Below are 23909 nucleotides of genomic sequence, written 5' to 3'. Positions count from 1 at the left end.
GTCCATCAAGTTGGTGATGCCATCCAACCATCTCGTCTTCTGTCGTCCTCTTCTCCTGCCTTCAATCTTTCCCAGCATCAGGGTCTTTTCTAATGAGTCAGTTCTTCACATCAGGTGGCCAAAGTATTAGGGCTTCAGTGTCATCATCAGTCCTTCCTCCCAATGAATATTCAGGACTGACTTCCTTAGGGTTTGACTGGTTTGATCTCCCTACAGTCAAGCTATGAAAGGACATTGAATATTTATTACTAGGTGAAAGAAGCCAATGTGAGAAGGTTGTATACTGCATAATTCCAATAATATGACATTCTGAAAAAATACAAAACTATGGATACAGAAAAATTATGAGTGGTTCCCAGGTGTTGGAAGGGATGAATAGGCGGAGCACAGAGTATTTTTAAAGAAGTATAATGTATGACACTATAATGCTGGATACATGTCCCTAAATATTTTGTCCAAACTCATTCAATGTACAAATGTACAGTTGTAATAAATGTACCACTATGATGGGGGATGTTGGTAATGGAGGTCCAGAGTGTATAGGGAAATCTCTATACTTTGTCCTTAATTTTTCTGTGATTTTAAAAATACTCCAAAAATAAAGTATTAGTAAAAGCAAAAGTTGAGGGAGATCATAAATAGTTCATTACTAGAAATTGTATTAATTGAGCTTTTGTATCTGAAATGTTACAACGAGATTTTTAGCTCAATAGTTCTTTGGTGACCCATTATAAAGAGAAGTAATAAATTCTTAGGTCAGACATCACTGATTGAATAGTAAGTGGGAAATGCCATGGTAGTTATAAGCCCCACTGCAAACATTAAATTTAACTGTAAAGTTAGTTTGTATCAATCAGCAGAAAATCATGTGTGGGTTACAAAAATAAACTATAGCAGTTTTTGAGAGAAATAGTACACTGATCAACAGAGAAGAATATTGCCATAGGGAAAAAACAACCACTAATCAATTGTCTCATGGAGTTTGCATGGAGACACTAGGAGAATCATAAACAGCAGAGAATTTTAATATTTCACCAACTCTGTGGTACTTCCAACAAGCTTTTTTATTTCTTTTGGTTCCAGTAACCACCCAGGGAGAAACTTGGGGGATCCCTTAAGTTTCAAGATGGCTACATTTGCCCAGAATCTTCTGTTGTCTGAGAGAACATTTCAAGCTCTCTCTGCAAAGCAGAAGTTTCTCTGATTAAGTGTGGGATGATGGGCAGGGTACATCACCATGTGGTAGGTACAGTCCTGCTCTAATGCACAGTGATAACATCTACAGATCAGGCATCCCAAATTCTCCCGTGTGCAGTCAAAGGCAGATAGAAAGTGGTATGTAACCAGTGAGTGATGCAAAGCAGGAGTCTCTGTTAATGTTCGTTATTGACAGTATTCTTTTGAGCAGCACAACTTAAAACAAATCTTACAGTTGAAAGAACATCTTCATAGCTTGATAGATTCTGTCTGCTTTCCTATAAAGTGTCCACTTTAGTCAACTCCTCAGTTGACCTTCTTCTCCATTATCAAGAACAAAACTATAGATAATCACAAGATCTGAGTCAGATGGGAAGGATTAGACCCATTCGGCCACTCATTCAATACTACTTCTTGATGGGAAGTTGTAAATGCACAAAAATATTGGGGGCACTAGTAAAACTGAAATATCCAAATTATCTCAATGTTTATTGTCTGTTTTCCATAGAATATTCCCAAATAGAAGGAATAATGCCAATGTGCAATAAACCTAGTATCTGAGTAGTTTTTTTTCCCCTTAGCTGTGATGGTCTGAAACTGATGTTCCCTCATATGATATGTATTTCCCACTGAAAATCTAAAAACATATACAAGTCATCCAGACAAATTTTAAGGTTATTTTTTATTGCATTTATGACTCTTTGGAGAGATTTCGCTGGTGGTCCAGTGGTTAGGTCTCTGCACTTCCACTGCAGAGGTATGTGTTCAATCCCTGGTCTGGGAACTAAGATCCCACATGCCACACAGCATGACCAAAAAACTTAAAATAACATAACATAAAATAAAACAGGTAACCAACAAAGAACTAGTCTAAAAAATTAAAAATTAAAAAAAAGATTCTTTTGGACATTTATTAATTTCCTATTGTTTATGTTCTTTTTCTTCTAAATGTAATTCAATACAACTTTAGACTTCTGAGTGATCTACTGGAAGACTTCAGCAAACTCTCATCAATTTTCAAAATCTCACAAATATAACAAAACTTAGGTAAATGATTACAAGCCTTCCCAGGTGGTGTCAGTTCAGTTCAGTCACTCAGTCATGTCTGACTCTTTGAGACCCTATGGACTGCAGCATTCCAGGCTTCCCTGTCCTTCACCAACTCCCAGCTTGTTCAAACTCATGTCCATCCAGCTGGTGATACCATCCAACCATCTCATCCTCTGTTGTCCACTTCTCCTCCTGCCTTCAATCTTTCCCAGCACCAGGGGCTTTTCTAAAGAGTCAGTTCTTCACATCAGGTGGCCAAAGTATTGGAGTTTCAGCTTCAGCATCAGTCCTTCCAGTGAACATTCAGGACTGATTTATGGACTGGTTGGATCTCCTTGCTGTCCAAGGGACTTTCAAGAGTCTTCTCCAACACGACAGTTCAAAAGCATCAATTCATTGGCTCTCAGCTTTCTTTAGAGTCCAAATCTCACATCCATACATGACTACTGGAAAAACCATAGCTTCAATTAGATGGACCTTTGTCAGCAAAGTAATGTCTCTGCTTTTTAAAATGCTGTCTAGGTTGGTCATAGCTTTTCTTCCAAGGTGCAAGCATCTCTTAATTTCATGGCTGCAGTCACCATCTTCAGTGATTTTAGAGCCCAAGAAAATAAAGTTTGTTACTGTTTCCATTGTTTCTCCTTCTATTTGTCAAGAAGTGATGGGACTAGATGCCATGATCTTAGTTTTTTGAATTTTGAGTTTGAGCCAACTTTTCACTCTCCTCTTTCACTTTCATCAAGAGGCTCATTAGTTCCTCTTCCCTTTCTGCCATAAGGGTGGTATCATCTGCATACCTGAGGTTATTGATATTTCTCCAGGCAATCTTGATTCCAGCTTGTGCTTCATTCTAAAAGCCTTCCCAGGTGATGCTGGCAGTAAAGAATCTTCCTGCCAATGCAGTAGACACAAGAGATGGGAGTTCGAACCCTGGATTGGGACGATCTGCTGGATTAGGAAATGACAACCCACTCTAGTATTCTTGCCTGGAAGATTTCATGGACAGAGGAGCCTGGCTACGGGGTTGCAATGAGTCAGACACAACTGAGCATGCATACACATGCACAAATAATGAAAATGACCTGTTTATACCTTTAATCTGAGCCATCAGGGAAGACCTAGAATATGAGAGTGGGTAGCCTATCCCTCTTCCAGGGGAACTTCCTGGCCCAGGAATTGAACCAGGGTCTCCTGTTTTGCAGGCAGATTCTTTACCAGATGAAAAGAATACTACTACCTGGGAATATCACTACCTGGGAAGCCCTATAGGAGCAGTGAACTGCTTCTTCAGAGTTACTTTTTTTTAATATAACTGAAGAGTCTGTGCACAGGAAAAGAACAAAAGTCTACTGAGATCTGGGTGATGGGTGTTTGGTGGGCGGATGGTCTCCCTCGTTCTCTCAGTCACACTTTCCTACATTCCAGTCTATTAGTGCCTATCATCCAAACTTGCAGTTTGGCAGAATTTCCATTTCTACTTGTCATGGATCTCTGGTGTCATTTGTCACATCTACAGGCTAGCATGAAACTGACTCCTCTACCAAAGAGAACTGCCTACATTGACCTGACCACAGGTACTCATAAGACAAATGCAAGGGAAAGCATCGGCAGCAAAAGAAAGTCCACATCATCTCACTTTGCTTCACTCACAGTGTTCACAATTCACACTGCATTCGTTTCTGAAATGATTTACTGTCAGTGTGGTTTGACCTACGGTCAAAATCTCAATGAAAAAGGCACCCGGAAGTGCACTTCTACAAGTGAAAAGCAAAAACAGAACTCTCACTTATAATCACTTATGATAAGGTGCAATTGTGTATCACCTTTGAGAAAATCATGCAAATTGGATTATAATTGTATACCACAGTATATTATACGCCAGCAAACACAGTAATCAAACAAAGACTGTTAAATCACTGATGCCTAAGGGTTCATTCAATGGATTATACCATTAGATTATCCAAACCAGCATGTTCTCTCATGGGAAGACACTGCACCATGGCTCACCATTGGTACTGGACAGCCACCTCTCAAGTGCACTGATTGGAACTGATTATTGCTAGCAGTTGAAGGAACTCCTAGAAATGACTTCAGAATCTGAATCACATTACTTCTATCCCATTCACCCATTTGATTAGAATTTATGAAAAGCAAGATACTAAGTCTCGTTGAGAACTTTTTGTTTCTAATTGCTAGAGCGGATAAATATAGCCCTGGTTCAGTAGCATGAAAGGTCAACTGCACAGAGCTAGGCAGCCACCAGTCTATCCCCAGGTTGGCAAGGGTTTAGAAGGGCTCTGGGTTCTTGACACATTCTCAGGGAGGGATGGAGGTTGAGCAAGGAGTGGACACTGGAGAAAGGTGTGAATGACCCCTAAGGCAGTGCCAAAGAATTTCCAGGTGCCGTCAACAAGGTGGAATCAAGATTGCCAGGAGAAAGATCAACAACCTCAGATGTGCAGATGGTACAACTCCAATGGCAGAACGTGAAGAGGAACTAAAGATCCTCTTGATGAGGGTGAAAGAGGAGAGTGAAAGAGCTGGCTTGAAACTCAACACTAAAAAAAAGAAAAAAAAAAAAAAAACCAAGATCCTCACTTGATACAAATAGAAGGGGGGAAAGGAGAAGCAGGGGCAGGTTTCCTTTTCTTGGCCTTCAAAAATCACTTCAGACGGTGACTGCAGCCATGAAATTAAAAGACAATTGCTCCTTGGAAGAAAAGCTATGACAAACCTAGACAGCATATTAAAAAGCAGAAATGTTACTTTGCTGACAAAGGTCTGTCTACTCAAAGCTGTGGTTTTTTCCAGTAGTTATCTATGGATGTGAAAGCTGGACAATGCAAAAGGCTGAGCACCAAAACTTGATGCCTTTGAACTCTGGTGCTAGAAAAGACTCTCAACTTGGACTGCAAGGAGATCAAGCTAGTTAATCCTAAAGGAAATCAACCATGAGTGTTCATTGGAAGGACTGATGCTAAAGCTGAAACTCCAATATTTTGACCACCTCATGCAAAGAGTCAACTCATTAGAAAAGACCCTGATGCTGGAAAAGATTGAAGGCAGGAGAAAGAGACAACAGGGGACGAGATGGTTGGATGGCATCACCAACTCAATGGACATGAGTTTGAGCAAGCTCCAGGAGACGGTGAAGGACAGGGAAGCCTGGCATTCTGCAGACCATGGGGTTGCAAAGAGTCAGATATGACTGAGCAACTGGACAACAACAAATCAACCAACATAAACCTACTCTGATAGAGTTCGTCCCTTTCAAATTAAAGTTGAAATTAACCCCCAAGAATTTAGAACAGTTGACATCTTTACTTGTAATTTCTGTTAACTATTCTTCACTGTAAAGCAGTCTGTTCCACTTAAAAGCTAGAACTCTAAGCTCGAGAATATAAGAAAATACAAATAGGATAATCACCATCACCGTTGCCACCATCATAACAAGGAATAAGAAAGACTTATCATTTATATACCAGGCCCAGATTAGGCATTTCACATGTTGACTGACTCTTCTTCCGACAAGTCCATGGTGGCTACGATTATCATGCCAGTTTACTGATGAGAAAATTGAGGCATAGCTTAAGTAACTTACCCATGATCTCACATTTAGCAGGTGCCATGAGGTGCATCCCAGGAAACATGGTAGCAGAATTGATTTCAACTGTACTCTGTCATCCTTTCTGAAGAGAATCAAAAGAATCAGAGTTGGCAAGCATTTTATTATCAATTTTACTCATTTAATAGAAAAAAAAAACACACACACACATTTGCCAACAACTGTTAAGTAGGTGGCCCACATCGTGCAGCTAGCTGGGAGGAGATGAGAATGGCTATGTGGTCCTGTTGCTTAGCCCAGAGCCTTTCCTCCTGTGCTGGACCAGCAGGTACATCCCTCTCACTCATCTGCACCTACAGGAAATGCATCAACAAGCAATGTCCTGTTGTAAGAAGCAGAGACACCCTCCCATTCACATATTACAGGATCAATACAACTAGGACAGAAAAATAGAGAAAGATGACTCTGCCATGTAATACACACACCAAGCCCTGTGCCAGGGATTTTGCACAGTCCCTCCTGCCATTGGTCTTTGTTCCACAGAGAAGATAAATAGTAAGTTAATGGATTAAACATGCTATAAGTATTGAGAAGAAAGTAAATAAAAATCTGTGGAAAAAAATAACAGAAAGGAGAATGAGGCTTGTTTTTAAAGAGAGGGTTTTGAGAGAATTGATTTTGTCAACCAATGGTCTGTTCATTCAGTATAGAATGTACTAAATATAATTAAATAAACTGGGGGCTTCCCAGGTTTCATTAGTGGTAAAGAACCCTCCTGCCAATGCAGTAGACTTAACAGACGCAGGTTTGATCCCTGGGTTAGGAAGACCCCCTGGAGGAGGGCACGGCAGCCCACTCCAGTATTCTTGCCTGGAGAATCCCATGGACAGAGGAGCCTGGCAGGCTGCAGTCTATAGGGTTGCACAGAGTAGAACGTGACTGAGGTGACCTGGGATGGCACAGCAATGACATAAACTGATCATCGGGGACAGGCATACGTGACATGTTGCTTTACTATTTTCTTAAAGCTCCAAGCTAAATGTGTGTGATGCCATTAATTATATAGAAATCTGGATTAGGTGAACCTACTTGAATTTTAGAGGTAGGTTGCTTATTCCAGCAATGAGCAAACTATGGCAAGGAGATCCATATAGAAGATTACTTTTTATCACAACTCATGCATTTGCATGTTGAAAATGAACTGATGTATGAATAACCTTGGTTATTTAAATATAAGAAATGAGATACCAATAATTCAAAAATGCTAACTAAATGCAATTGCAATCAAATTCTTGTATGTTAATTTAAAAGAAAGTCATGTCATCGTATTATTGTGTATAAGTAAAAGAAAAATTTCCAATTCAGTCTGAGAACATATGTGTTTTTACCTTTGAAGATAAGATTTCCCTTATCAATGGAAAAATACCAAAACAAAATCATGTTTATCTTTATTTAAAGAATGTAATACAAATCAAAACACTTAGCATAAAAAAAGAGGCAGCTTCCCAAGTGGTACTAGTGATAAAGAGCCCACCTGCCAATGCTGAAGAAGACTCGGGTTCAAATCCAGGATCCCCTGGAAGTATTCTTGCCTGGAGAATTCCATAAACAGAGGAGCCTAGTGGGCCACGGTCCATGGGATTGCAAAGAGTCGGACTCGAATGAAGCAACTTAGCACTCAGTCATAGTACACTTCTATATTTAATGGGAAATAGGTAATTCTTTTTCTTGATACATTTCTAATATTATTTGTAGCAGATTTTTTTAAATTCTTTTAACAGAAAGCACTTGAATGAAATGTCTTTTGACAACTTTGAATCTGATTATCTGTGTGCCTACCCTTCTGACACAGTACAAATATTGAGAGACATCCATGTAACAGCTGGGGCTTCTTGTACTGCCTTCCTTCCTTCTTTAGACCGTGTCGGTGTCTGTGTCTGTCCTCACGCTGAGCTGCATTGCCTTGGACCGGTGGTATGCTATCTGTCACCCGCTGATGTTTAAAAGCACAGCCAAGCGGGCCCGGAACAGCATCATCATCATCTGGATCGTGTCCTGCATCATAATGATCCCTCAGGCCATTGTCATGGAGTGCAGCACCATGCTTCCCGGCTTAGCCAATAAAACCACTCTCTTTACTGTCTGTGATGAGCACTGGGGAGGTAAGTCCAGTGTGGTCCCTACATTGATATGACAGCTGCGAATTGGAAATCTGATTTGCATAACATAAAGCTGGCCTTGTTTATTTTATTGACATTCATTAGTATCATTTTGCAAAAACATGAAGATCAAGTTGAAATCCAAAACAATTTCACAGAATCCCTCCACCTATTTTGAACCTTTAGATCACGTCTATCTAGCTGTTGTGTTGTTCAGCTGGGGACTATGAACTTTTCTTTGGTAACATTGAAAAGACTCATTTGTAATAACTGAAAATGTATTTTGAAATTATCAGCATTTTATAACGTGGTAGAACATTATATTTCCACAGATGTCAGGTTCCCTAATGGGTTTCAAGTGCAACTGAATTTCTCATGTTAAAGTCATGTTCAGCCTGGAAACATGACTGTCTTGTCTATTGACCTATGTTGATCTTTGAGTCAAACCAGCTAAATATGCTTTCTCTATTCATAATACAGTAAATTGATAAATTTTACCACTGACATAATTATTTTCTGATTTCAGACTTATACTAATCATGAAATTATGATCCCACTTGGTTTCCCATCTGACATCAGTTCAGTTCAGTCACTCAGTAGTGTCTGACTCTTTGTGACCCCATGAATCGCAGCACGCCAGGCCTCCCTGTCCATCACAAACTCCCAGAGTTTACTCAGACTCATGCCCATCCAGTCAGTGATGACACCCAGCCATCTCATCCTCTGTTGTCCCCTTCTCCTCCTGCCCCCAATCCCTCCCAGCATCATGGTCTTTTCCAATGAGTCAACTCTTCGCATGAGGTGGTCAAAGTATTGGAGTTTCAGATTCAACATCAGTCCTTCCAAAGAACACCCCAGACTGATCTTCAGGATGGACTGGTTGGAGAGTCCTTGCAGTCCAAGGGACTCTCAAGAGCCTTCTCCAACACCACATTTCAAAAGCATCAATTTTTTTGGTGCTCAGCTTTCTTCACAGTCCAACTCTCACATCCATACATGACCACTGGAAAAACCATAGCCTTGACCAAACGGACCTTTGTTGGCAAAGTAATGTCTCTGCTTTTTAATATGCTATCTAGGTTGGTCATAACTTTCCTTCCAAGGAGGGTCAGTAGTTAAATTTAAACAATTGGAAGATGGAGGTGTTATGCTCCTTTGGTTCAGAACTCTCAGCTACAGTCTAAGTTCTACAACGGTCTGAGTTCTGTAACAGTGGAACCACTTTTATCAGTGCCTGATGATGGCACGAATCTGGACATAGCAAAGAAAGAAAAGAAAATAATGCTGCATTTCCCAGCACTGTTTACAAAATTATCACATGAAATTTAAAGAAAATTATCTATTATCCTCTGGTTAAGTGTGGTTAAAAACGGTTCATATTTAGACACTGTAAACATTAGGAAAGCATTTGTCTATTGGAAAGATGTATCAATAGAGGCAGTATACCCCAAGGAGAGCTGGCTCATGTACTTCTGATTTTCAAGTATTTGAATCTCTGAATTCATGTTAATTCCTAACTTGGTACTTTATTGGAACACTGAAAAGAGAAAAATCAGGGACTGAAAAATTAGGCATATATTTTCACTGCAGCAAAATAAAACAAAAAATATTGCAATTACTCCATATATTATTCCAAAGACTTATAATAAGCAAAATTTCAAAATCTGCTTTATATTTTACTCCAGATATTAAATGCCCCTTTATAAAATTTAGTTTGTCCCTTCCTTTTTAACATTGTAGTTCTTTTACTATTTTCTTTCTGGATCTTTGGTTTTTCATGAGTTTCCTCATTAACAATGCAGACAAAAACAAAATGAGTGGAAAGTTCCAAAATGACAAAAATATTTCTTAAGTGATTTTGGTCCCATTTATTTAATGTTCAGACAGCATCTTGAGTACTTAGGATATGCCAGAAATTGTGCCAACCTGGAGAGAAATACACCCTGCCTAAGGGAACACATTGCATATACTGAGGCTGAAAGGCAAATAAATAAAGTTTTATAGTGTGATTAGTACTTTAATATACTTAGATATAAAGTGCTAGGAGCACAAATTAGAGGACAGACTCAGTCCGGGGCATTTGAACAAAGTTTACAAGCAGCTGCTAACACTTCAGCAAAGCATTAAAGATGAACAGGGAGGAAATTCAAGGAGTAGTTCATTTACTCAGGGTTTGAGCTCTGGTCACCTAGAATGAACTTGCTTTGCCTTTTGATTTGGCTATGTTTTAATATTTAAATGGGGCTTCCTTGGTGGCTCAGACAGTAAAGAATATGCCTGCAATGTGGAAGACCCAGATTCAATCCCTAGGTTGGAAAGATCCCCTGGAGAAGGGAATGGCTACCCACTCTAGTCTTGCCTGGAGAATCCCATGAACAGAGGGCCCTGGCAAGAATCAGACGTGGATGAACAACTAACACTTTCACTTTCTGTATAGTGTTTAAATATCTCAATTATTTTTCAGTTTAAGAAAGACTAAAACTGTGGAAATTCACAGCATGAGTATGATTCTCTCTCAGGGCACAATTTAATAATTTGGTTGATTACATGACTATAATCTACTCCTTTAAAAAATGAGCAAAGATTTTCCAGACTGGGAAGAGGGGAAAGGGAAAAACTACTGAGGGTGTCCTAAGAAGAAGGAAAACCCACACAATGGACACCATCCCTTGCAGAAGAAAGTAAGAGAATTCAAACTTATAGTTTCTGGATTTCCAGGGTAGACAATCTAAAGAATTGTGTTTGGGGAAAGGTGGGCTGGGGACCAACTATGACATGTCTCTTAGGTAATTCCTATACAATGAGTTCTATTTGGAAAAGAGTTTAAAGATCTCTTGATTCAAGTAATTTAGTTAATCATGATGAAATTGAACCATAAATTAAATTATTTGTTCAATATTATGAAACAAACAAGCTCATTTAAATCGAAGTGTTGCTGAACCCAGGTTTGGTTGCTTGCCACAGGTAATTGAAAGGAAAGTTTCAGGATAAAGGAAATGTGATTCAATCAGAAAAGCTGACAATCTGGGGAGAAGGTGGACTTATGTCCCAAGACCAACTGAAAGATCCTCTCAGCCATGACAATTTTTAAAGGGAAAAAGAGGGAAAGGATCTTAGAGAATCACTGAGGCAAGAGATTGGCTTCTGCGTTTGTCTCCATTGTGTGCAGACTGGCTGACTCTCTCTTCATATTGTCTGGATGGTCTGTCTGCAGGATTGCTACGGGAGCTACTGAGGGGAGGTAACTAGTCATTCTTTCACTACTTAGTCCTTCATTCTTACTTCTTTAAATCTAGGAAAAGAACCAGCAGGGTAGGCAAGGCATAGTGCACATTCAGGAGAACATTAAGTCAGGAGTTAGGTTAAATTACCTAGTGATCTCATTCCTGTAATTAGATTCTATTAAGGTGTGTGTGTGTGTGTGTGTGTGTGTGTGTGTGTGTGTGTGTGTGTGTGCGTTAGTTATGCCCAAGTCTTTACAACCCCATGGACTGTAACTCACCAAGTTCCTATATCCATGGGATTTCCCAAACAAGAATACTGGAGTGGGTAGCCATTTCCTTCTCCAGGGGCTCTTCCTGACTCAGGGATCAAACCTGGATCTCCGGTATTGCAGGTGGATTCATCTGAGTCACCAGGGAAACCCACTTTGAGGTTAGAGGGGGGACAGAAATGGGCAAATGAGAAACAGGCAAAAGAGCTGCTTTCAACTCACACATTGATCATCTGTAAGTTCATGGAGACAGTAATTAGATTAAAATTCCCACCTATTATTCAATATGAGTCAGTAGTATTTTCTCTATTTTGGTAATTACCTTCATTTATAAGTTTGGCAGACTGATTTTATAAACTTGTCTTGTCTTTTTTTTAGTGATGCCCCAAATGATTAAGTTTAATTAACCCCAATGAGCAAAAGGATTGTAGAATTAGGGGATCCAGTTAGTCATTATGATTAAGTAAATAGCTGCATTATTTTCCAATTACCTTTAAGCAACAGATATAAATCTCTAAAACTCATCCTAACCTCACACGTTTTATTACCTATAGGTAATATTTATTACCTCTACTTATAGAAGGAGTATTTTCTTTAAAAAATAAGAAATTATTGTCAAATATCTAAAAACCTAAATTCAGTTTTCAGAAGTCATTTAGAAAAGCTATTAGAAAGTGATTTTATATTGGTGTTTAATTATTCTAAATGTTTTTAAAGGCAAAGTAATACTGTATTGAGTTGATCATCCACAAAATCAAGCAATAAAAGATATTATATTCATTTTTCATACATTAAATGAAATCAATATAACTTTATGTTTTCAAGAAGTGTATGAAAAATGAAAAGTAGGTTTTTATCATTCTGCTCATTAGACATCTAGTTTATTATATTGACTTTTGCATAGGATAAGTTTTGTTAATATAAGCTATGTATGTCTACATTTCTTTTCTTTTTTTAATTAATTAATTAATTTGTTTTTGGCTTCACCGAGTCTTTGTTGATGCCAGGGCTTAGTCTAGTTGCAGTGAGCAGGGGCTACTCTCAAGTTACAGCGCAAGGACTTCTCATTGCAGTGGCTTCTCTTGTTGCAGAGCATGGGCTTCTAGTGTCCACGAACTTCCATAGGTGTGGTTCATGGGCTTTAGATTTAGAGCACAGCTTAGTAGTTATGGCTCGTGGGCTTAGTTGCCAGCAGAACGTGGATCCTCCTGGACCAGATTCAAACTTGTGTCCCCTGCATTGGCAGGCAAACTCTCAGGCACGAGACCACCAAAGAAGTCCCTGTAAGTCTATGTTTAACTTAAAATTTTTAAGCTTGGACAAAAATGTGTGATAGTGAGAAGCTAGTCATCAGAAGGGTTCAAACCTGGGTTTGATCTTTGGGTCAGAAGATCCCCTGGAGAAGGGAAAGGATAACCACTCCAAATTCTTACCTGGGAAATCCCACTGACATAGGAGACTGGTGGGCTACAGTCCATAGGGTCGTAAAGCTAAAGGTGAGCTTTCATTCCAGTCCCAAAGAAAGGCAATGCCAAAGAATGTTCAAACTACCACATAATAGCACTCATTTCACACACTAGCAAAGTAATGCTCAAAATTCTTCAAGCTAGGCTTAAACAGTATGTGAACTGAGGACTTCCAGATATTCAAGCTGGATTTAGAAAAGGCAGAGAAACCAAAGATCAAATTGCCAACATCTGCTGGATTATAGAAAAGGCAAGAGAATTCCAGAAAACACCTACTTCTGCTTTATTGACTATCCTAAAAGCCTTTGATTGTGTAGATCACCACAAACTGTGGAAAATTTTTAAAGAGATAGGAATACCAGGCCACCTTACCTGCCTCCTGAGAAACATATATTCAGGTCAAGAAGCAACAGTTAGAATCGGACATGGAAAAATGAACTGCTTCCAAACTGGGAAAGGAGTACGTCAAGACTGTATATTGTCACCCTGCTTATTTAACTTACATGCAGAGTACACCAAGAGAAACACTGGGCTGGATGAAGCACAAGCTGGAATCAAGATTGCTGAGAGAAATATCAATAATCTCAGACCTGTAGATAACACCACCCTATGGCAGAAAGTGAGGAAGAACTAAAGCCTATTTATGAAAGTGAAAGAGGAGAGTGAAAAAGCTGGTTTAAAATTCAACATTCAAAAAATGAAGATCCTGGCATCCAGTCCCATGGCAAATATATGGGAAAACAATGGAAACAATGATAGACTTTCTTTTCTTGGGCTCTAAAATCACTGCAGATGGTGAGTGAAGCCATGAAATTAAAATATGTTCCTTGGAAGAAAAGGTGTGACAAACCAAGGCAGCATATTAAAAAGCAGAGACATCACTTTGTCAAAAAAGGTCCATCCAGTCAAGGCTATGGTTTTTCAAGTAGTCATGTATGGATGTGAGACTTGGACCAAAAAGAAAGCTGAGCACTGAAGAATTGATGCTTTCGAATTGTGGTGGTGGAGAAAACCCTGGAGAGTCCCTTGGACTGCAAGGAGATCAAACCAATCAATCCTAAAGGAAATCAGCCCTGGATATTCATTGGAAGGACTGATGCTGCAGCTGAAGCTCTGATACTTTGGCCACCTGATGCAAGGAGCTGACTCATTAGAAAAGACCCTGATGTTGGTAAAGATTGAAGGCAGGAGAAGAGGATGACAGAGGAGGAGATGGCTGGATGGCATCATTGACTCAATGGTCATGAGTCTGAGCAAGCTTCAGGAGATGGTGAAAGACAGGGAAGCCTGGTGTGCTGCAGTCCATGGGGTCTGGAGTTGGACATGACTGAGTGACTGAAAAACAGCAACAAAGTCACTGTAGGGCGTTATATTTTACAGGGTTAGCTCTCTAAAGTTCAAATATCTTGAAAGTCCAAATACCATTTAGCTTAGTTAAAAAAAATGTTTATTGTGAAGTATCTGTTATTTGTGTTTAACTCATAAACTGTATTCCTTCCTTATATTTCAGTATCAGTTCAGTCACTCAGTCATGTCCGACTCCTTGCGAACCCATGAAATGTAGCACACCAGGCATCCCTGTCCATCACCAACTCCCGGAGTTTTCTCAAACTAATGTCCGTTGAGTCGGTGATGCCATCCAACCATCTCATCCTCTGTTGTCCCCTTCTCCTCCTAACTTCAGTATTTCCCAGCATCAGGGTCTTTTCCAATGAGTCAGTTCTTCACATCAGGTGGCCAAAGTATTGGAGTTTCAGCTTCAGCATCAGTCCTTCCAATGAGTATTCAGGACTGATTTCCTTTAGGATGGACTGGTTGGATCTCCTTGCTCTCCAAGGGGCTCTCAAGAGTCTGCTCCAACACCACAGTTCAAAAGCATCAATTCTTCAGCGCTCAGCTTTCTTAATAGTCCAACTCTCACATTCATACATGACTATTGGAAAAACCATAGGTTTGACTAGACAGACCTTTGTTGGCAAAATAACGTCTCTGGTTTTTAATATGCTGTCTAGGTTGATCATAACTTTCTTTCCAAGGAGTAAGTGTCTTTTAATTTCATGGCTGCAGTCACCATATGCAGTGATTTTGGAGCCCAGAAAACAAAGTCTGTCACTGTTTCCATTGTTTCCCCCAACTATTCATAATGAAGTGATGGGACCAGATGCCATGATCTTAGTTTTCTGAATGTTGAGTTTAAGCCAACTTTTTCACTCTCCTCTTTCACTTTCATCAAGAGGCTCTTTAGTTCTTCTTTGCTTTCTGCCATAAGGGTGGTATCATCTGCATATCTGAGGTTATTTATATTTCTCCCGGCAATCTTGATTCCAGCCTGTGCTTCATCCAGCCCAGCGTTTCTCATGATGTACTCTGCATGTAAGTTAAATAAGCAGGGTGACAATATACAGCCTTGATGTACTCCTTTCCTGATTTGGAACCAGTCATTTGTTCCATGTCCAATTCTAACTGCTGCTTCCTGACCTGTATGCAGATTTCTCAAGAGGCAGGTCAGGTGGTCTGGCATTCCCATCTTTTGAGGAATTTTCTACAGTTTGCTATGGTCCACACAGTCAAAGGCTTTGGCATAGTCAATAAAGCAAAAATAGATGTTTTTCTAGAACTCTCCTGCTTTTTCCAATGATCCAATGGATGTTGGTAATTTGATCTCTTGTTCCTCTGATTTTATAAATCCAGCTTAAACATCTGGAAGTTCATAGTTCATGTACTGTTGAAGCCTGGCTTGGGGAATTTTAAGCATTACTTTACTAGCATATGAGATGAGTGCAAATGTGCAGTAGTTTGAACATTCTGTGGCATTGTCCTTCTTGGGGATTGGAATGAAAAGTGATTTTTCCAGTCCTGTGGCCACTGCTGAGTTTTCCAAATTTGTTGGCATGTTGAGTGTAGCACTTTCACAGCATCATCTTTTAGGATTTGAAATAGCTCAACTGGGATTCCATCACCACCACTAACTTTGTTTGTAGTGATGCTTCCAAAGGCTTAGTTGACTTCACATTCCAAGGTGTCTGGCTCTAGTTGAGTGATCACACCATCATGATTATCTGGGTTGTGAAGATCTTTTTTGTATAGTTATTCTGTGTATTCTTGTCACCTCTTCTTAATATCCTCTGGTTCTGTTTAGGTCCATACCTTTATTGTGCCCATCTTTGCATGAAATGTACCCGTGGTATCTCTAATTTTCTTGAAGAGATCTCTAGCCTTTCCCATTCTGTAACTTTCCTCTATTTCTTTGCACTGATCACTGAGAAAGGCTTTCTTATCTCCTGTTGCTATTCTTTGGAACTCTGCATTCAAATGGGTCTATCTTTCCTTTTTTCTTTTGCCTTGTGCTTCTCTTCTTTCAGAGCTATTTGTAAGGCCTCCTCAGACAGCCATTTTGGTTTTTTGCATTTCTTTTTCTTGGGGATGGTCTTGATCCCTGTCTCCTGTAGAATGTCACAAACCTGCATCCATAGTTTTTCTGGACCTCTGTCTATCAGATCTAATCCCTTGAATCTATTTCTCACTTCCACTGTATAGTCATAAGGGATTTGATTTAGGTCATACCTGAATGGTCTAGTGATTTTCCTTACTTTCTTCAATTTAAGTCTGAATTTGGCAATAAGGAGTTCATGATCAGAGCTACAGTCAGCTCCCAGTCTTGTTTTTGCTGACTGTGTAGAGCTTCTCCATCTTTACCTGCAAAGAGTATAATCAATCTGATTTTGGTATTGACCATCTGGTGATGTCCATAATTAGAGTCTTCTTTTGTGTTGTTGGAAGAGGGTGTTTGCTATGACCAGTGCATTCTCTTGGCAAAACTCCTTTAACCTTTGCCCTGCTTCATTCTGTACTCCAACTCCAAATTTCCCTGTTACTCCAGATGTTTCTTGACTTCCTACTTTTGCATTCCAGTCCCCTATAATGAACAGGACATCTTTTTTGGGTGTTAGTTCTAGAGGTCTTGTTGGTCTTCAAAGAACCTTTCAATTTCAACTTCAAATTCTTCAGGATTATTCGTTGGGGCATAAACTTGGATTACTGTGCTATTGAGTGGTTTGCCTTGGAAACGAACAGAGATCATTCTGTCGTTTTTGAGATTGCATCCAAGTACTGAATTTTGGATTCTTTCATTGACTATGAGGCCTACTCCACTTCTTCTAGGGGATTCTTGCCCACAGTAGTAGATATAATGGTCATCTGAGTTAAATTCATCCATTCCAGTCCATTTTAGTTCTCTAATTCCTAAAATGTCGACATTCATGCTTGCCATCTCCTGTTTGACCACTTCCAATTTACCTTGATTCATGGACCTAACATTCCAGGTTCCTATGCATTATTGCTGTTTACAGCATCTGACTTTACTTCCATCACCAGTCACATCCACAACTGGGTGTTGTTTTTGCTTTGGCTCCATCTCTTCATTCTTTCTGGAGTTATTTCTCCGCTGATCTCCAGTAGCATATTGGGCATCTACTGACCTGGGGAGTCCATCTTTCAGTGTCCTACCTTGATGCCTTTTCCTGCTGTTCATGGGGTTCTCAAGGCAGGAATACTGAAGTGGTTTGCATTCCCTTCTTGAGTGCACCACATTTTGTCAGACCTTTCCACCATGGCCCGACGGTCTTGGGTGACACCTCACAGCAGCTCTCAGTTTCATTGAGTTAGATGAGGTTGTGGTCCATGTGATCAGATTGGTTAGTTTTCTGTGTGATTGTGGTTTTCAATCTGTTTGCCCTCTGATGGAGAAGGATGAGGCTTATGGAAGCTTCCTGATGGAAGAGACTGACTGAGGGAGAAACTGGGTCTTGTTCTGATGGGCGGGGCCCATACTCAGTAAATCTTTAATCCAACTTCCTGTTGATGGGTGGAGCTGTGTTCCCTCTCTGTTATTTACCTGTTATTTTTCTTATCTTACCCTAAGTTAAATCAATGATCTAACTCTAAAAGTATACAGAGATGTCATAATCATCCTACAACCAATACTACAGCGTGGAAAGAGTGTAAACCATGTAGATTCATATCTATCAAGTCACTTTGGGGAAAATCTTGCAAATACTGTCTCCCTCATGGTACAAAATGAGAACTCTGTCTTGCTGAAAATAAGACCACAAATGTGTAATATTTTATGGATATATAATTAATGCAACTCATTATGTTCTTCATTACCTACAGTTTGTTCATAAAAAACCACAAGCCATTAAGTTCTTGGCACATACACCTGACACTCAAAAATAAAACGTGTTAATATTTATTTTAAAGATTTTTAAAAGATCTTTGTGTATGTTCATTGTTTGCTTCAGTCACATTAATTTATACACCTGAAATTTTTAAATTCTTTAAAAATTGTAACCATACTTTCTTGTTTTCTTGGTTTGTAAATACTTCCACAGGATAAATCCTAATGGAAGAAAGTAACTTTCTTTCTGCACTCAATCCAAGATATGTTTTTACCAGTCATTAATCCAACTTTTAATGAGCATATAGTGTTTATCAAACATTGTTTTGGATACTGGGGATTTATAATCTCCCTCTTCTTGGATTGTACTCTCAAATTATTCTTTAGTGGTTTGAAAAATAATAATAATAATGGAGATGTTCTTTACATCATGGCATTTGGCCTATTGTCAGATTGGGAAAGTATATAAATATGTGTGTTTATTAATAGGAACATTTATTGAAAACATTTATCAGGGAAAAGATATAAAATATATGAAAGATTAATGTACACTTTAATGGATACATGAACTTTGAAAAGACTGTCCAAATTGAAAATTTGGAAAATTATATTATTTTTTCCATTGAATTCTTGATAGGTATAACATGAAGGAGAAAATATCATTTTTAGATAATTATATTAACATGTTCACTTAATAATGGACCTCAACTCATTTAAGTTTTGTCTGTCCAATACATATTATTATTTAATCTGATTTTTTTAATTTATTTTTCGATTGAAGGATAACGGCTTTACAGAATTTTGTTGTTTTCAACTGTGAAACATCAACATGAATCAGTCATAGATGTACATATGTCCCCTCCCTCTTGACCCTCCCTCCCATCTCCCTCCCCATCCCACCCCTCTAGGTTGATACAGACCCCCTGTTTGAGTTCCCTGAGACATTCAGCAAATTCCCATTGGATATCCATTTTACATATGGCAATTTAAGTTTCCATGTTTCTCTCTCCATAGATCAAGACTATAGAAAGATCTACATTTGCTCCTTATTTGTTGATTTGTTATATATACAAGAATTTATGCAGATTATGCCTATTTATCCGTTGAGTAGAGACACCAAATTTTACTAGCTTTTAATCTTTAAAATGCTGTTTTCTAATTTAGGGAATGCTTAAGTGAATACATTTTATGTAGCTCCTTTCTAGACATATGAATGTCTTAAAATATATAAAAGATATTTCTCATCAAGTGCAGAGAAAAATCAAAGATAGTTTTCACATATAATTTAAACTTTCAGTGGTATTTCTGGGTTTTCAATTAGCTTAGACTGTGAGCATGAAATGAGGAATTTAAGATGATTATGTTTCCCCAATTATCTAAAATGATCTCTTGAGTAAAACAACCTATCCTAGCCTGCAAATATAATTTTGCTTGATCAACTTTTGTCTGTGTTGGCATTCATTATCATAATATGCCTTTACTGGTCAATTACATCTTTTTCCAACTATTTATAAATATGTCACTTGCAGAATGAGCTTTGCTTCCCATCTTTTTAAAACTGCAGGCTGTTATCAGAGTGTTGATATCCATCTCTGCATTTAAAAAACAAATGACCTACCAAGTCTACCTGTCTCCACTCACTCAGTTTAGTTTGGGGCAGACATCAGGGATTCATGGGTATGTGTGCTTCAAAGGTACATTTTTGTGCAGGAAAATTGTGTGACACTTTCTTCAAAACAAATAAAAGTTCAAAGCCACTCAGGTGCCTGGGAAGTGCTGAGGTAACTCTCCAGTTCCTTTTAAATTGGCTCCCCTCAAGCTGCATGGACTGTGGAGCTTCAAAGGAAAAGGATGTCTGTTATTCTTCCCTTCAGACTGCTTAGATTCTCACTTTTTATGTAACTGGCCTGTTTTACAGGACAAACTTGAAAGAAAGTCAGAAGCTGATGAGCTCAGCATGAGCCACCTGGGCCCCGAGGAAGTTAAAAATGACACCTCAAGTTGATCTCTTAGAGCTCCTGGCCCCACACACACTCTGCCATCCTCTCTAAAGATAGCAGTTGGGAAAGACATCTGTCTGAGAAAGAAGGCAGTTTTAAGCGTAAAAATAAGACTATTAAGTTCTAGAAGATAAGGCTATGAAATCAATATTATGGAGGATATTTAACTCATTGATATGTTTAAAACATATTCGGTAAGAAGTCAATGAATTGTCAACCTTTGTTATCAGCGGGCATGGTCATCATCATAATTATTTTTGGCTAAACCTGAGGATAAATTGCTGTTATCACATTTGATCACATAACTGAGTCTTCATGCTTCAAAACACTTTCTGAAGTAATGAAACAAATATAATCTATAAAAATGATAGCATTGTCCTTCCATAATAGTATAGAACCAATCCCATTGTCAATATCAAGCTCAAAATAAGTTATGTAATTTTTAGAATTAAAAAAAATCTATTTTGCTAGCACTTAGTTAGAACTGTATCTAGTTAGTGGCATTTAATATCCATGGTACCCATCTAGTATATATTGTTTCTTGTTTTGCATTAAGTAAAAGTAGCTGGATCACTGTGACATTCAAATACTAGTATAAGAGAAATATCCTTTAAAGTATCTTAAAAGTCAGCCATGAATATATTTTAGAAAAGCTAAAAATTAATATTAAGCCACAGTGCCATTCAATTGGTTGATTCCTTAATAAATGTCTTAATCTGTGATACATGTCACTTATATACATAGAATTAACGATAAATAAGAAATTACTACAATCCTAGATGTGCTTATGCCTTATTGATAAGAAAATACCCATATTGGTTTGAAATCTAAAGAATCCTAAAAATTTCATTAATTAAAAGTACATGCATTAACACACAAACACAACTTATGTAAAAAAGCATTTTGTATATGTTCTAGGAAGTCAACAAAAAGAATTGTTATCAAATGTTTGCTGTTTTATTTTTTAAAAAAACATTCCAAATTTGTATTTGCAGATAGAACTGGGAATAATTTCCCAATTTTTAAGAAAGAAATTAAGAGGAATCAACTTAGTTTACAGTCTCTTGCAATTTTAACAAAAGCATTAGCAATTAAATTTTGCATAATGTCCCTTCTTGTAAATCCAAATATAGGACAATCCAAATTGTTTTATTAATAGCCAAATGTAATCAAGAGAAAAAATGGGTTTTTAATACATGAAGCACAAATTAAAATAACGTTTAATTGGCTTTTCTCTCTGAGTAGATTAAATGACATTAAGACTTTGCCTAAAATTTAATACTTAAATGTAAGTAGCTGATATTTTAAATCACTTTTCCCTTTGTAGATATACCATGCCAGTAAAATCATATAGAAGGTAAAGTGTATTTTAAAAGCAAAACATTGGCAAATGTGCCTTTAAAAAAATCTATGAATTATAACATAAGACTTTATTATTTGGACTTTCATTCCAGGTGAAATTTACCCCAAGATGTATCACATCTGTTTCTTTCTGGTGACATACATGGCACCACTGTGTCTTATGGTGTTGGCCTACCTACAAATATTTCGTAAACTTTGGTGTAGACAAGTAAGTAATTTCAAATACTTTTCTTGTGTTTTCTTTACAATGTCCTTGAAAACAAAATTTGAGTGAATTGAACCAATATAATGTGTTTAGCAAAGGATTGTGTGTTCTTCTAATAACGTTTTCCACTAAATAATGAAGCCTAGTCATAAAAATGGGCTTCCCTGGTGACTCAGATGGTAAAGAATCTGCCTGCAATGCAGGAGACCCAGGTTCAATCCCAGGTTGGGAAGATTCCCCTGGAGAATGGGATGGCTACCCATCCAATATTCTTGCCTGGTCTAGGCATTTTAAGGGTGATATTTAGGAAATGTTATTTTATGAACTGCCTTAATGGCTAAATTTTAAACCTCTGTGATTAATTGACTTGATTTTTGTCTAGGACTAATATTATACATTTTACTTTTTATGAGAAATAAATAAAAATTCCTTTAAAATTTCCTGAGACTGCAAGCAAATATTTATATAATGCATTTTTATTATGTGAGTAAATCTCCAACTTCAAAGATTTTATTTTGTTTAGAAGAATCAGGCAGAATTGAGAATTTTAGAAATTGTTTATAATGCTGATTTGAGAGTACTGAAATTTGTTATATAATTTTGCTCTGTATTCATTCACTCAGCTTATTCATTCATCAAATGTTTGCATTTCTTTCACATACATGTCTGATAAAAGTTCCAGTCTGTGGCACTGATGAATTCATAGTCTAGAAGAAGGAAATAGTCAGTTGCAGGATAAAAATCACCTTAATAAGTATAAGCCACAGGAGATCAGAGGAAAGCTCAGTGGAGGTGGATCTAATTCTGACCAGGTAACATTTAAGCTGAATTTTGATGAGTTGAAATCAATCAAGGAACATGTAGTGGTTCATAAAGAGACAGACAAAGGATATAACTCAGCTTCTTATACTTGCAAATTGTTTCTTAAAATGCCACATTTCTCAGAAATGTATCTGTCTCTTTTCCTAAAGTTATTGCCAGTAGTTTGAGTTTGTGGAAAGCCATGTTCTTAGTCTGTTGGCTTTGACATATTTTATCCAACTGAAAGAATTTACTGGGCCACTTTCCTCATTAAAAGGATTTCATAAAACTTTTATTTGGGGGTGAATATGAGTCTTAATTCGGATCTTCTTCATCCTTTATTATTCAAAGCAATTTTCACAATCATCTTTTATCCTTTGCATGGGAGCAACAGTTGCTTTTTTCAACCCTGTATGTCTCCAAATGTTTCCTTTTCTTCGATTTTTTAAGTCAATTCTTTTCTGACCTCATAAATGCATTCTGTTCCCCAATCTTTGCAATTAAAATAACAAATGTGTATCACTATAAGTCACGAATGGTGATTTTCCAGGTCCTAGAGAGAGTTTCCTCAACACTCTCCACCTGGCCATGAAGTCAACTGCAAATATTTCAGTGTTTGTTTTTGTTTGTTTTTTTTTCCTTTTGTACCCCACCTTCTGGTAAGTATTGTCATACTCTTCCATTTTTGCTCAGTTATTCTGCTGTGAAAAAGCCCAAGGTACCTGGTTTGCAACAGCTTATTTTGCTCATGTTCTCTGTCAGTGGTGAGGATGACTGTGGCTGTGCTCCCCTGGTCTTCTCAGCTCAGAACTTCATCCAAAGGAGCAGCACTCCCCTGAGTGTGCCATTTTGGGATCCAGGGAAAGGGCAAGAGAGCTGGAAAAAACATGCAAATTCTTTGAAAATGTTTGCTTTGAACGGGCACATGCTAAGTCTCCTCACTTTTCACTGGCTCCGACAAGTCATGTGGTTAAGCTTGAACAAATGGAGTTCTCCTTGCAAGCTGGGGAAGTGAATGAACAGAGCTGATATAATACAGAAATTAAAAACACAGACTGAAGGTCCAGACTGCATCAGTTTAAATCCTAACACTTCAGTTTAGCACATGCATGAATTCTGTCAATTACTTACATTTCTGTGCCAAGTGGGATACATAGCATTCAGCTCACAGAGTCGATACACTTAGATGGATCAATTCAAGTGCCTCACGCGTGAAAAGTGCTTGTTAAAAAAAATATCTTCATAGTATATGCTGTTATTTGGCCTTTCAACTCACTCTGCTTATATTTCTAAAATAACAAGCATGTTTTGAATTGATTTTTGTTACTGCTTTCTTAGACCTCTTTCATAGTCCTTTTAAGTAACATGATAATGATTTTTTGTCTGTTCTAATCTACTAAGACAGAGAATGTACAGACTAGTCTTCATCTTGTAG

The 23909-nt window shown here is 38.0% G+C and overlaps 1 protein-coding gene across 1 annotated transcript in view; it reads left to right on the top strand.

Annotated features, from left to right (window-relative positions):
* Positions 1 to 23909, top strand: part of HCRTR2 (hypocretin receptor 2) — a 132357-nt gene that overhangs the window by 90609 nt on the left and 17839 nt on the right. Inside the window, exons 3-4 of the mRNA XM_061146050.1 lie at positions 7731 to 7974; positions 21561 to 21676. Of these exons, the coding sequence (XP_061002033.1) occupies positions 7731 to 7974; positions 21561 to 21676 (360 nt within the window). The remainder of the gene's footprint in view (positions 1 to 7730; positions 7975 to 21560; positions 21677 to 23909) is intronic.

The sequence above is a fragment of the Dama dama genome, chromosome 7 (assembly GCF_033118175.1).
Source record: "Dama dama isolate Ldn47 chromosome 7, ASM3311817v1, whole genome shotgun sequence".
NCBI lineage: Eukaryota > Metazoa > Chordata > Mammalia > Artiodactyla > Cervidae > Dama > Dama dama.
The sequence above is the reverse complement of the archived record's forward strand: the minus strand, read 5'-3'. Positions and strand labels throughout refer to the sequence as shown.